The sequence below is a fragment of the Chamaea fasciata genome, unplaced genomic scaffold (genome assembly GCF_029207755.1).
Source record: "Chamaea fasciata isolate MVZ Bird 193981 ecotype frontalis unplaced genomic scaffold, bChaFas1.0.hap1 SCAF_1, whole genome shotgun sequence".
Lineage (NCBI taxonomy): Eukaryota > Metazoa > Chordata > Aves > Passeriformes > Sylviidae > Chamaea > Chamaea fasciata.
The window spans coordinates 143,386,257-143,401,728 of NW_027094086.1; the positions used below are offsets into that span (position 1 = coordinate 143,386,257).

General features: G+C 39.7%; 1 protein-coding gene across 6 annotated transcripts in view; it reads left to right on the top strand.

Moving 5' to 3' along the window:
• Window positions 1-15,472, top strand: part of DIP2C (disco interacting protein 2 homolog C) — a 309,083-nt gene that overhangs the window by 253,567 nt on the left and 40,044 nt on the right. For all 6 annotated transcript variants that reach the window (XM_066200565.1, XM_066200584.1, XM_066200575.1 and 3 more), the window contains 5 exons: window positions 810-933; window positions 2,580-2,701; window positions 5,195-5,306; window positions 5,395-5,504; window positions 8,255-8,385. In XM_066200565.1, the coding sequence (XP_066056662.1) occupies window positions 810-933; window positions 2,580-2,701; window positions 5,195-5,306; window positions 5,395-5,504; window positions 8,255-8,385 (599 nt within the window). The remainder of the gene's footprint in view (window positions 1-809; window positions 934-2,579; window positions 2,702-5,194; window positions 5,307-5,394; window positions 5,505-8,254; window positions 8,386-15,472) is intronic.

Here is a 15,472-nt window from a genome sequence, read left to right on the forward strand (position 1 = left end):
TTTCTCCCAGCCCAGACCTGGTCTGGCATTCATTTTTAGACTTCTGAGGTGTCTGCCTGCAGTGGTAGTGAATTTCGTGATACAGATGTATATATTTTTCTAAATGTGTATGTGCATATATATGCACACATATATATATATTTAGGAAGTGCAAGAACTGTAACACATTCAATTTGAAACACTGTGACTCTTTGATAATTTTGGGTTTGCACTGTTTGAAATGCTTCAAAAATGCCAAGCTCATGCTGACCAGAGTTATTCAAATTTAACAAATGCCTTTCTTCTCTCTTTCATCTATATGCAGTATAAGTGCTTATCTTTTGTTCCAGACTAATTCTTTTTTCCGTCGCGAAGTGTTGTTTTCTCCTGTGTCTTTTGTCTTTAAAGTATTTCTGCTGGGCCGTTTGGCTCCACTCCAGTGTGCAGACAACAAAATGCAATTTTCAGAATTGCTCTCCACTGATGCTAAAGTTTGCTACAGAGACCATAAAGGCACTTCCCTGGCTGCAGCAGGAGTGCTGCCTGTGCAGCAAGGGAAGTACAGGTTCCGTGGGCAGGATATTAGCACACTGCTGTACTGCCTTGGTGGGGGCAGAAGGCACAGAAAAAGGAACAGAGAACATTCCTCTACTTTAGGAGCATCTTTTTTCCTTCCAACTACAGTTTGGCCTCTGGCTGAATGTTTCCATATTTTAAGTTGATTGCATGGCATACTGTGGCTGCCCCTCATCCCGCAGCTCCTAAGGTGAAGAGGAAAATAGAGTTTCAGCACGTTATCTCCTGTGACATTAATCTTTCTTCCCGTGCAGGGAACAATAGCCAACTCACTGACATGTGTCCAGCTGCATAAACGAGCTGAGAAGATAGCTGTCATGCTGATGGAGAGGGGACATTTACAGGATGGAGACCATGTGGCTTTGGTTTACCCACCAGGTAAAGAATTGCTGTAGCAATACCTTGGGACTCCTGGAAGTTCATCAAGATCCTTCTGAACGGTGCGGCATCAGGGGTGTTACCATGCACACCATATTAACTGTCAAAACACAAGGTGTTTGACTTATGCACATTCCTTTGAATTTAAGGAAATGTGAAATTCAAACTAAATAAGTGAAATTTAAATACATTTAGTGAAATGTTTTTATGCATACACACAGATTTTAGTTCTTTGGGTTCAGATTAAGGCTAACCTGTGTTTTGAAAACCTGTGTCTTATGAGCACTCGGATTTAATTACTGCTTTTTTTTTTATTTGCCTGATGTAGACTATTTTATGAGCATGCAGTTCCATCGGCTAAGTGTTCTTAGATTCATCAGTTCAATTCCCTCTTGGAAGTGCTGCATTTCATGAGTGTAAAGCAACAATAACCAGGAAGTAATACATGGGGGTTTCTTACCGTAGAAATTTGATTGATAAGTAGAAAATGATTAGGAAATACAAAATTGTTGTTATAATTTCTCTATAGATTGTTAATCTAGGTAGCTCTCTTGGTTAGGATTTTCATCCTTTGCCATCAGGGCTTTTAAGTTTGTGTTAACTGGTAATGCATTTGACATTTGCTAGAAATTATTTCTGATCTACTGCTACTCTTTTATCTTTAACATTTCTTGTGTGTTGGTGAAATAAACAGTCCAATTTAAGGACTGTAATGTGATATTTGGTTTGTAAGGACTGCAAGATACTTGTTAAGTCTTTGTAGTTATAGGAGCAGTTTCACAATGGTTAATATGGGAAAGCCTTTTCCACAAATGAAGACTCACACTTTCAACTTAAATGTTTGTTTCCTGTATTTCACTTCTTATGAATGAAACATTTTATTGAAGGAATAATAGCCTACCAGTACTGCAGATCCTTTTCCACTGGAAGAATAAACCAGCCCCCACTGTCATCTTATCACAGCCTGTGTGCAGCACCAGGGAGGTGACAGACAGCAGTATTCAAGGGATCTTTGAATTGTTGTCTGTTCAGCCTCCTTAGGTAGCCTGAAGGGTGCTGTCCATTTTCCATCACCTGCAGTCAATATTTATATGGCATAACACCTGATTTTATGCTAGAAGCAGGATTTCAAAAACATTACACCCTTTTTTATTGTAAAATTTCAGGTAGATAAGTCAAGGCTTCCTGTGTGAGGTTAAAAATGGCAAGAGAAAGACCGTATTTTATGGAACATCCAGATGTTCTTTCTGCATCTGATAGGACTAAGCATCATCCTACCTCGTCCTTTTGCTGGGACATCCCTCTTGTACACTCCATAAATGTACATTTATGAAGATAATTAATCTGCAGAATCAGTCTTTTTAACAGGTTACTTCCTGAACAACAAACTGGAGTTCTCCTAAATGTTGATGTCTGGCTGCAGTTTTGTGTGTCGCCTGTGGTTTTTCATGCTCAGAACGGTGCAGTTGAGAGGAATCAGTGAAGCTGAACAAATACTGACAAGGGGCTGAAAAAGAAGTCTGTTAAAGGACTTAGTCACTCATTTAACCTTCTGGGTTCAGTTCCAAGTGTTATTTATGCTGACATAGGAGTCTGTGATTAAACGATTTGATTTTCAGGGGAGGCTTTCTTTGCTCTCCATGCAGGGATAGACCTGATTGCGGCGTTTTACGGCTGCCTGTATGCGGGCTGTGTGCCAATCACCGTGCGACCTCCACACCCCCAGAACATTGCCACCACCTTGCCCACAGTGAAGATGATCGTGGAGGTGAGCAGACACCTCAGACTGCACATGAAATGGGTGGTGGATTTGTGTCTTTAGGAGCAGTAACTTGAGTGAGGGGTGGTTGAGTTGGAGAGCTGTATTCCTTCCCAGGGCTCGGGACTTCAGTGTGATGCAAAATCAACACTGCTTGGCAACATGCAACCTCCTCACTTGAGCTGTCACATTTTGCCCCAGTTACGTGACTCCTTTCAAGAAATATATTTAAACTGCTTCTTTATATTTAGCTATATGCCAAGAGGGGTAGGATTCCTCACAGGCAGAGCCACACTGACTGTTGAGAAAAACCTCAGTGGGAAGTTTATGCTCACCCGATGGCATGCTCACCTCTGAATATCCACCTGTTCTGCATTTAAAACAATTTCAAAGTTTTGTTGTGAAGATGTTGGTCGGTCTTTTGTTTCACCCAGGAAAATGTTACTCAGACTTTTTCATTCAGTGCTTTCTTTTGGTATTTTAGCTTTGTCTAACAATGTTTAACCTTTGTTGCACATAAATAACTGCAATGTGCTTGTTACTGAAGGAAATAAAAATAGTTGAAATTAGATAGTCCTGTACATCTGGCAGTTTCTAATTTGATTGGAATTCTGAAGAAATAAGTTTAAACAGATGTGTTTTTACCATAGCTAATTAATTTTGAAATTTTCAATTAACAAGTGGTAGAGATAGTAGTAATTTCTGGCTTTCCTTATGGCATCAGAGGTATGAGAAATTGTCCTATTATTTTCAAGATTCTCATTATTTAATATTTTGGCACTCAGTGGTTTTAGACATCAATTGTTAACCTACAGAAGTGATGTAAAATGTGGGCTTTTTCTTTTGATGTTTAATAGCTGAACTAGATATTTAATTTCTTGATAAAAAACTGACAGATCTAAGGTGACTTGTATTCATTGTCCCTTCAATAGGCTAACTTTAGATAAAATGTTGACATTTATTAGCCATATTAGTGTCAGTTTGACTCATAAACCTCTCAGCTCTGCTTTACACAAGAATTTCTCTCAATTTTGAGATTAATGGCCTTGTAGAAATTAAAATATTGTGGCTGTTCTTTCATTGGCAATGCAGTCACAGAAATTTCCTGATGTGATGGGGTCAACAACGCCTGCTGTAACATGTTGTATGTCTGCACAGCACCTTTTGAAGTCAGTAAGAATGATTTCTGGGTAAAATTTGGCCTGGATAATTGTGTTTTTGTGATGAGCGGGTAAGTGTAAAATATAACTGAATAGAGCCCCATCTTGAGCAGTTGCTAACCTGTAGCTAAGCTGTTGCCTTTCTCCTTCCCATCATCCCTGTGTGTTTATCTCTGATGTGGAATTCTCCAGGCATGGATATTCTATGTATTTTAATGTACCCTCTGATCTTGCAGATTATGTAATTCCTGAGGGGGCTGGGAACACCAGCTCTTGAAATTCTTTTTGTTTGATGGTTTAGTGTCCCAAGTCAAGATTTTCATGGATTAAAATTAGTGATGTAAGAATTAATCTGCCTCACCATGACAATGAAAATGGGTTAAGGGGGCCCACAGTGGCTTTGTTTGTATTCATGTTTGGCTTTAAGTGTTTAAACAGTCTATACAGGGCAATCATAGGATTAGAGTATCAAGAGAATAGAGTTTGGTTAAGAGATGTCTACTCCAAATTTCAAAATGTACAAATTTCTGGTGTTCTAAAAAGTTGAATTCCATGAGATCATTGTCAATAGAAGCTGTTCTCTCCTGCTCAGTGGTAAAATTTAGTGTGCATGTGATTACTGATTTTATTAGTTTAAACACAGGAAATTTAGTGTACAATGAAATGTTTCATTTTCCTTAAAGAAAAAAGGACTCTTAGCAGCATATGCATAGACTTTAAAAGTTTGGGGAATCTAAACTTTGAAACATCTAAAGTTTGGTGCAGATGGCACTTGCTGTAAGCTCACCACTTCATTTCTTCATGCCCCTTGCACAATTTCTGTTCTAAAGCTACTTTTGCCAGTATCAAAAGAGCTCCTAGTGCTTTATCACTAGCACAGGAATTGGAAAAACATGGCTAACGTAAAATTGACTTAAGATAGTAAAATTCTTCATATAAAATGTCAGACTAGGCTTTGGTTTATCTGAAAATATTGTTTATGAACCAATATACGTTATTATCACATAGGAAGTCTTTTGAACACAGTCTTCTTTACTGGCACTTCGGGGTGAGAGCTGATACCATGTGCTGGAAAGGTCATATTCTCATTGATAATGTGTCTTTAATTTCATTACAATGCTCTTTTCAAAGTGCAGTTTTCATGTAAGTTGTGATACTCACGTGACTTTGTCTTCTTTGTGAGCTGCATTTCTTTGAGCATCTTCCCACCTGCTGATCAGAAAAAAATAAAGTTGATATACCTGTGTCTGTTGTGGCAGAAAATAAGTCACGGTCTTGCCCATTTTCATGGGAGAGTTAATTAGCTTCCCACCGTGTTTTTATTTATTTCTTGAATTTCAAGGTGAGCCGCTCTGCCTGCTTAATGACGACGCAATTAATATGTAAATTGTTACGGTCGCGAGAGGCGGCGGCGGCAGTGGATATCAGGACATGGCCTCCAGTCCTGGATACAGGTGAGTGCTGGGCTCAGGGGACCTCTGTCTCTTTTGTCACTGTGCTTGTCAGTGGCATACACACATTTTCTGTCTCTGTCTCCACCAGACGATTTGCCAAAGAAGCGGCCTGCACAGATCTACAAACCTTCTAACCCTGAAACACTTGCTTACCTTGACTTCAGTGTCTCCACCACTGGCATGCTGGCAGGGGTAAAGGTAGGGACTTCTTGTTAAAGCTGCCCTTCTTGCTGTCCTGCCTGGCTGGCAGGTGGTTGCTCCTAATTTGTGACTCCTTGTGATTTTTGGAAGCAGGAATTGAAGTACTCCTTCCCTTACAGACATTGTTTGAATCCATTGACATTAAATTTGTTCTTCTCTCCTTGCTACAGGACTGTGTGTGGTGGGTTTAGCCCCTCTCCTCCTTTCATTCCATTACTCCTGTGCATAGACCACTAGTTTGTCTGCCTGAAGCATTTTTCAGTTTTGGCATCTGTTATTTCCATTTTATGAAGAAATGAGACTGTCCTTCTCTTCCTGCTTGTTCCAGTGCCCATTCATTGGTCCTTTCTTATTGCAACTCAGCTACTGGCTGTTGGTTTTCAATATTCTCTTCTTCTTGCAATTAAGGGACCTGATGATTTCTCTGGTATATTCACCCAGTACAGTACTAGAGTAAGCTGCAAAAATTCACTGATAGATATGTTTGCTAAGATCAGGCATCATGAGCTCTTGAAATCTATTCTGCCTTTTTTTCCAACCCTCTAGCCACAACTCATCAACTTTTACCTAACTTTTGTATTCCACAACTGGTTTCACCAAGGACACAGTAAAATCACTCTGCTATTCTTACCTGTTTCTTCCTTACTTCTATTTGTTGCATATACAAGGATTATGATTACTTTAGCAATCTCTGCTGATGTATCACACTTGGAGCCTATGCTGAATTCCTCATATTCTTTAGTATCATCCATCTGTTTGTAGAAACTGTCAGTATAATTTATAAACAAAGAAAACATCATTTTCCCAGGTTTTGGATGAAGAGATGAAAGCACAGAGCTGTTGAAGTGACCAGCTTGAGGCTGAGTGATGGTTAACTGGTTGACCTGGCTGATGGTCACAAATTGGACACTCCTGCGACATTTACTCCATCTAATTCTGAATAGCTACAATGTCTACAGATGTGGAGTAATATTTGAGCTCTGTTGTAGCCAGCAGAGAAAAGCAGGGGCTTTTAGGGTGTAATTCATCTGACTTATCTAAAGCATCTATTTTTTAAAGGAGTGAATGTCACATAAGTCTTCATTTCCTTTAGAGAAAGCCTCAAATGATTGTTTCATATGCAGTCATCTGTATTAAATCAGGTCTGAATTACACTTTATCAGACTCGCAGTAATGACTACTAACTATGCAAAGTGAGTATATGGGAAACTTCAAAGCTAGTCAAAGGCAGGACAAGTTGATGAGCCTTTCTTAGTGCGGCTAGAGGGAAATACAGATAAATCTATCAAGGAATTCTTGATTAGCTTCTAATATCTGGGTCACAGAGCCTGCAGGTCACTGACTCAGCAGGTTTATGTAAACAGTTACCATCTACTACATCATCGCTAGTGATTAATTAACTATAAAAATGATCAAAAGAGGCCACAAGGCTTATATTCATAATGCAGTGGTACTAAATTAAAAGAAATGGCTATAATTCCTGTGGCTCCTGAAAAGTTGATAAATGTTTTGTAATCACTTTGAAAGTAGTAGATTTCAGTTGCATTTACTCTCAACATTTTCAATACTTACACCAAGTGTGGTGTAAAAATTTACAGAATAACAGCAGTTCTATGAACAATTTAATCCTATGTGAAAAAGTGGTCTTGATTCAGCTGGAGTAGAATTAATCTGCAGACTGCAGGTGATCACAACACTGACAGCCATTCAGAGCTGGTCCTTCTGCATCACTCGGAACACATCCAGCCTCAGAAATGGCTGTCATTGGAATGGAGAAAAAGTCACTTCTGGAGCTTTATTCCCCTGTTTACTTTTAAGATCAAATAAATTTTACCTTCCAAGTGCCCGTTTTCCTCCACTGACTCTCAGTGAGCAGTATATAAAGCAACCTGTGTGGCAGAGATCAAAGGTTTGGTAAGTCAACTCCTATCCAAGACTGTATTTCTAACACTGGTGTCTTTCTTGTTACTAATAGAGAGGACAAACATTAAAAGATATTTTCCTGTTTCCATTGTCATTAGAACTTGTAAGTCAGGATAGGTGAGTGTGTAAAGCATCCTAAAACTAGGAAAAAAATCAGAAGAATTTCCTTTGGATCAGGTTTTTTATTTCTGCTTTCTGCTTGTATTACTTTTGAAAGCTTCCTTACCAAGATTTTTAAGAGCCTGTTTCTTAACCAGGAGCTGGATAACATGACGATATTTTACAGATATTTATTTACAGAAACTTTACTAAGTTTATTGAGGATTTTTATTGCTGAATGATTAGGTCCTTATTACTGCTTTGCTGGAAAAATCCCTTTCAATTTAAAAAGTGCTTTGGCATTTTTCATTTATTTTGTTAAGAAATACGTACTTTAAAATATGTTACTGATGATCAACAAAGTGTTTCATTCAGTCATTCATTTCTTTATTCTTCCAGAGAGAGTAGCATGTTATCATTAGCTTTGCATACAGCTTGGAGCACATATTTAAACCTCTCACAGCTTTCTTCCTAAATCACTTCAAACTTACTATTCATTCTGTCTCCTCTCCCCTTTCACTATTATTTGGATGCCCTCTTAAAGGAAAATTATGTTTTCTAAGATATAAATTACCTGTGTGCATAAAGTAAATTACATTGAGCATAAAGTCAATATTTATTTGGTGTTTTTATCCTATAATTGATGTATGAACTTGATGCAGTCTGGGAGCGAGCCTTCCAATGACACAGTTGATCATTTTAATTGCTTTGCTGTTGTCTTTCAGATGTCTCATGCAGCCACTAGTGCCTTTTGTCGTTCTATTAAGCTGCAGTGTGAGCTTTATCCCTCCCGGGAAGTCGCAATCTGCTTGGACCCCTACTGTGGACTTGGGTTTGTCCTCTGGTGCCTCTGCAGGTGAGGCTTCTCCTCAGCCTTCTCTGAAACATGCTTTCCGTTGTACAACAGAAGGGTTGATGTGAGTGATGAAAGGATGGGAGGAACAGACAGTGCCTCTGGGACTGCCACAGGCAGTTGGAATTGCTGGAAGCTATGTGGAAACTGCTGTGTGGAGGATGTGGTTTGTTTGAGCAGGGCATGGCCATAGGTATTTAGACTTGGAAGTACAGAGCGTCAGCACGGCTGCTCATTGACCTCCTGCTGCTTTACTGCTGTCTCTGCTGAGTCTGGCTTGTTTCGTTCAATGAAAGCAGTGCTTTACCAATATTACCTTAAGGAAGTTGTTTCCTCGTGTCCTCTTTTTCATTCTCTAATCTGAAAGCAGGAGTAGATATCAGGGGACTCTCTCATTTGTGGGACTTTCAGGATGTGATTTTTGCAGAGACACAGAAGTGTGTTTTCTTGCAGGTACTCGTATGGCAGTAGCGAAGTTATCAGAAAACAAAAAAATTCTATTGAAATGTGAATCAGCTTTTTTGGTCAATAAATTTAGAAATATAACATTTCTGTCAATCTCTATACTCCAGTATACAGACTGAAGTTACAGCTCAGCAGTGAAAGCAGGTCTATTGATTTAATTTTTTTTTAAGTTAGCTGGGTTGATGCAGAGGCAAAAGGAAAAGAACTGTGGGAGTGTTAATGGAGCCCATTTTGATGGAGGCATCTCAGAGTCACAGTAGTCTGACATATTTGTTCTCTCCACAGAAAGTTCTTTGGTGTTAGCAGTAATGCTATTTTTAGTTCCTAAAATGAAGATAATCCATGGCATTAAACATACTTTGGATAAACTTTGTACCAATTTACTAAATACCTGAAGGAAATATTATTTGATAACAACTGCAACAATTTCTTTTCAGCAATTATTGTTTATTTAAAAGTAGGCTATTGGCATGTTTTATCGCCCTTTTAAAATATTTGTTATTATATATTAAATAGGCTAAAGATTAACAGTATTATCTTATTCATTCTCGATCAGCTTCTCTTGATTTAAGCTACGCTTGCCTAATACTGTTTTAGATTTTACACAGGGATTAGAGTTGCCTTTGTTCTGAAAAACTTTTGAGTTTTCAGCGTTTTATTTACCCAACATAAAACTACTGAGGCTGCAAAAAAACCCTTCAGAAATATTGATATTTTAATTAAATCACTCTGTTTTAAGTTTAATTTTTTAAATGTTGCTTTTTTAAAGTTGGTTGACTATTTATGATAAAGACTTGAGTGTTCCAGCATGGGCTGATGTCAGCCCTGTTAGGCCAGGGAAGGTCTGTACAGCACCATAGGACAGTTCAGCTAAGGAATGTATCATTGTACAGGATAGCGCTGGAACACAGAGCATCCAGGAATAACTTCTATGCAACATCATGATAGAGCCATAAAACACAGATAAACGTTGACCTGTCCAAAACCTGAGTAATTTGTGGTGCCCAAGACTCTCCTGAATGCAATTTTTTTTTTTTTTACTCCAAAACCATTTTTCCAACAAATACACATTTGCTGCCCTTAGGTCCTTCCCAGTACTGATAGTATTCAGCCTTTCAGAAGGAGAAGATTGTTTATGACTGCCAAGTGAATTAAGGGAGCAAGCCTCTGGGAGAAAGCAATCAGAGTCTGTGCTCATTTGTGGCTTACAGAAGGAATAGAAAATTTTATATACCATTTTCAAAGAAGAGAAAGGAAACAAGGGAGTTGAAGGAACTGAGATCAGGCCAGCAACACTCTTGTCTTATGAACCTTCACATCAATCTCTTCTTTGCCACTGATCCCCTGTTCCTATTAAATCAGAAAAACTTCAGCTGCTAGAATTGCGGTTGTCATTTGGAGAAAGCTGGCATCAGATACAGCCTAATTAATTCCACTTACAAATCTAATTTCCATTTCATTACTATTTTAGAAATGAGTATTATTTGATGTGATAGGAAACAATACATCCTGGAGTTTATAAGGCTCTTACTACTTCCTCATAACATAAAATTTTGTGACTTTGCATTTTACTCTTTGAGGTTCAGCATAACTGGATCCTGCCCAACTTGTCAACCCAGATTTCTAACTCAGAGAATTCTACTCTAAACTTATTATTGTCTGTCACCACTTCCATTTACTAAATTAATATTTCTAATGGCATATGGAAATGAAGTTTGATCTTCAATTTTTTATGAGTTAGGGGCTTTTGAGAGTTAAATAGGAACTCTTTGTTTTAGGAGCCCAGCAGGAAGCAAGAGCAACCTCCTGTGTGGGGTGCGGTTAAAAGTGCATTTAAATTCCTTTATTAACTAGACCAAAGGAGGCATTGACTAAGGAATTGAAAGAAAAACTAACCTTTTATCCCCATTGTAGGTGCTTAGATGTTGTGCTGGCCTGCTTCACTGCGGTGCCCCAGAATGCCCCATTCTGTGAGCTCAAAGCTACTTAGGAAAGCTGCTGGAGCATGGAGCCAGCCCTTTGGTAAGTTTGGAATATATTGCAGAGTTTTGCAAAGTTTTTTTATTTTTTTTAAATTTATTATTTTATGGCCTAAAGGTTATAAAATAATAAAGAAAAGAAACCTTGCAAAGCAGAGCAATACATTTAAAAGAACTGTTCCCTCTGAACTGGCTGCATGCTCCAGCAGGGTTTCCTTGGAACCTTTGTCATTGAACAGCAAGTCCTGGCTGTGGCAGCAGACATCAGCCCCATGTGAGTTCTCAAACCCCTAACTTCCTAATTTTAATGAGTTCTTACTCATGATTCAATAAAAGAATACATTATCTTTGTGTTTTTCTCTTAAATAATCTCATTTATCCATTCTGAGAAGGTGATCCTAGTATTCTGACTTGCATTGCATTACATTTTAAAATGTGTTACATCCTTTAAAAGGAAAAAAAAATCCTCAAATGTAAAAAAAATGAATTCTAAATCCCGTTGTTCAGAAATGCTTCCTGAAATTAGATGTTCCTGTCTTAATGCTTCTCATTGTGGAGCAGAATACAACATTTTACAGTTCATTAGTGAGGATTCACTTAATTGATAGTAATAGTAATGCAATAGAATAAGAATTTTCCCTCTACTTTAGCCCAGCTAAGCCAACTCAAACTGCAGTTCTGCTTTTACTGCTGGAAGACAGAATTGTCCTTGCTCAAATTAAAATTAAGTGCATTAATAATTTTTAATAAACTTTATAAATGTTCTCAGAAACTGAGCATGTATTAGTGTAAGTCAGCGAGACTCAGTCTGGACCAGAGGAACTGAATTTTCTGGTCTGCAGTGGCCATGCAATAAATAACATGACTGCCATGAAATGGTCCAGAGAAGGCTTTCCAGAGAAGATGCTTTCCCCTATCCTGCTCCAGCTACCTCTGTTCCATAGCATGAAGCCAGAATTGACAGAGGTGCTGCCAAAAAGCAGCAAAAGACTGCAAGGTTTGTTCTGCTGCAAAAGACTGCAAGGTTTGTTAGGAACCAGACAGGTGGAACTGTGCAAGAAGTAAACAAGGGATTGCAACACCAACAGGAGAACTGCATTTTAGGAAAGTTTATTGTGTTAGAAATCACTGATTATTGTTAGGTTTTTTTAGGCTAACTTGAAGATAACCGGCAGACATGAGCATTTCACCCAATTTCCGCCCCATGTACAGCAAATTGAAGGCAAGACTGCATAAAAGGACCCTAAATGCCACATCAGAACTGGGTAACTCTGACATGGGAATTGGAGGATATGAACATAAACATCTGTCATGTATTTTGAAAAGTGCATAACTGGCACAGGAGGACTGTGAAGGTGTGTTGTCTGCTCACACACTGCTGTGTGCCAGTTTCCTGGAGATTCTGTAGCCAGTGGCAATTTGTCAGAGGCAATTTGCTTTCCTTGCACATTACACCAGTACTGCTAAACCTGCCTCAAGCCTGGAAAGTTCAAGGGCAGCTGAAAGCCCTGAGTCACCTTGATACGTGAGCTCTGAGATGAGTTGGTAGACTTACCTCATCACCTCTGGAGACTTGCCCATACATGGGGTAGAAGTGAGGCAGGAGTGATGATGATAAGGAACCAGAAGGATGCCCAAGGCTGAGCAATGGCCTTTTGCTATCTCTGGTACTGGTGGGTTATCTGCTTACCATGTGCAGTCATGCTCTGAGAGCACTGTGTGCCATCATCTTTGGACCCTGCAGGTGGGTGTGAGGTCCTTTATTTTTCCTCCCGAAGTCCCTGGTTTTCGTACATGGTGGATCTTCAGAAGATTTAATTTTGGCCCAAGTCCTTTGAAGCCTAAGAGAGATACATGCCCAAAACCTGCCTTCTGTAGCCTGTACGCCTTCCTACAAGGTCTGGTCCAGGTGATTGTGAAGGCTTTTGTTCTACCAAACACCTATACCTGTTCCCATACTTTCCCTCATCACCAAATGCCAAATATCATCAAATGCATACACTTAGAGGATTCAGCAGTACCCACCTGCCCCCTCCAGTTAAGTGGGGAAGCAGCTCATGTCACACGGACACAGAAGTAAGGGCAGTGGTGGGTCAGTAACTGCCAGAATGCAGTTGCAACTTGCACTTGCCATTGTCAGCATTTATTGACCTGCTGAAACTTTTGGAGCTATAATAAAACCTCAGCTTTTACTGCTAATCTGCCTCAGCACAATATGGGCTAAAGCTCCAATTCAGTGGAACAGTTCAGTGCCAAGAGGTCCTTCCAGGAATCTCCGTATGCTGCCAGAGCAGCCTGCCAGCAGTGTCGTGATCAGATGGTGCTGTCGTACCAAAATACATCCTGGTGCTTTTACCTGGAGTTTTCCTGTCCTTGGGCAGCCCTTGCTTAGTGCAGGCAGACAGGGCTCTTCACTTACTGCAGAAATCCAAGACTTTGTCCACCACATGAATACTTTTTTCCCCTGGACTGCTCTGCAGTCCCCTAAAGGAAGACAGCATTTCTAAGAGGTGATCTCTCACCTCAGCCACTCCTGCATTTGACTCTGCATCTGCATCCCAAAAATCATTGTGACAAGGTGATGCAGGGATGCTCTGCACTGTGTCTGTTCCTGTTGTTAAGACTTGCATCAGGAGGCGGATACTTTTGTGACAGATTTCTGTAGCAATGGAAGAAATAATCTTGATACAGTTCCTTCCCAGTATTTACCTAAGTAAAATCTTGCACCTAGTCCATTGTGTCATATACGGTTGCAATCTCAGAAAGGGGACTTTAGGTTCAACAGTTTATATTTAAACTCCAAAGTTTTTCCTAATATCCCATTCATTCCCCTGCTGCCACAGTGTTCACCATGGTTTTGTTGGTTCCTGTGTGAGAACAGCCAAGCTGACAGCTTAACCATTTACCTATCGTTGTTTCAAGTTGAGATGGAACTGCCTCACATTTTCAGTGCCTCAGTTTCAGGATTAACTCTACCAAATCTAGAATTCCATACCTGGATGAACCTACCAAACTTCTCTGCCGTTCCTAGAATTACATGGAGGAAGCATTGGCAGAACTTCCTATAGGTTTGGTACCATATCAGGCTTTATCCAGAACCTCCAAAGCAGCCTTGCACAACTGCAGTTTGTTCAAGCACGTGGTCCTCTGTGTGGTGTTTGGCATTCGTGCTAAGCAAACACTCTGTAACATCTCACAGTGATTTGAAACCACTGGAATGGTATGAAATGGTTCAACCAACTGTACAAGGGTATTTTTTCCTCAGCTTCTCTACCAAAACACGGATGATAGACAGCTTCTCAGGGGAATATAAATCTGTGAGTTTTCAGGGATATGTAGCATTTTGTGGCTTGGACTGATGCGCAAATTCTGCGTAATGTTTCAGAGATTGATTCAGGGAGCTGAGCCAACTTATGGCCGACATCATGGTGACCAGGTGCTGCATAAACCACTTCAGCTGTGGAACTGGCACGTTCACCCCGCAATTATGCCTTTGTAGTTCTTCTTGTAGCTCCACCAACTGCTCTTGCAAATCAGAGGATATGCATGGATTATTAAACCACAGCTCAGTAGCAAAGCCTGTGCTGGGTGTGAAGTTTGCAGGCATGGTATCAGCTGGCTGTAGGTTTGTGTACTGCAGTCAAGAGCAGCATGTGTGAGGCTCTCCACAACAGAAAGTTTCCTTCCTGCTAGATATTTCCTTCTGCTGTGCAGTTTGATCCTGAACTCCACAGTATTTTTGAGGCATTAGAAAACTCAGAAAACATGCTAGCAACCTCTTAATTTGTTTCAGTCTAATTGAGTTTTTTTTTTAGTCTAAGCCTGATCATAAGAATATTTATTTCCCTCAGTCTGAAGAAGATGGCTTATTTTGCATCCAGATCCTCATACTTTGCTGCAGAACTGTTGGTGGGAGCAAAACCACTTTCTTGTCCATAAGTTGACCGAGAGAGGTAGACAGTTCACCCTCACACATTAGTGTTATTGAGGGGGAAAACATTTGTCTTTGGTGTAAATTCTGCTATTTTGAATGATTTCCTGGTAAAATACACCTGGAATCAATTTCGTGCTTTCCTAGGAAAGCAATGCAGCTTTCTTCTCCAATATTACTGTGGAGTTTGTGTGAACAGTTTTCAGTAATGGGATAAAGTTTGTTCTTTGATTTGATTTTGATTTTGGTTATGTCTGCCCAGTTAAGTAAGTGATACCTAAAGGATCTTAATGTGGTTGTGAGTAATAATTCTCCCACATTTGACACCCTGGCATCATATTCATTATTGTGCAGGTAATTTTTTCACCTGAAACTGGTTGCTTCAATTAGAGAAGTTCAGGGTCAGGGAGAAGGGTTTGAAGGGTTTGTATACCATATTTGTACAGATTGGAGCCCATCCCAGGTTTTCACTTGTGTAGTTACAGCTTCCTGTTAGTAAGGAATTTACCAGACAGATTGCACACGTTGATTGTTTGTGGAGCCCTAAGCTTAAAGGTCTTTTGGTCTTACTTCTCTGAAAAACTTAATAGAATTGGCTAAGAATGAAAGAGTGAGGTAATATTTATAGTAAAAATGGCAGTACTCACTGGCTGGTTTGATCTCTTGCTTGAGCTCAGGGCATTCTGCTGTCAGGCGTGGGTAATGCTGCCAAGAT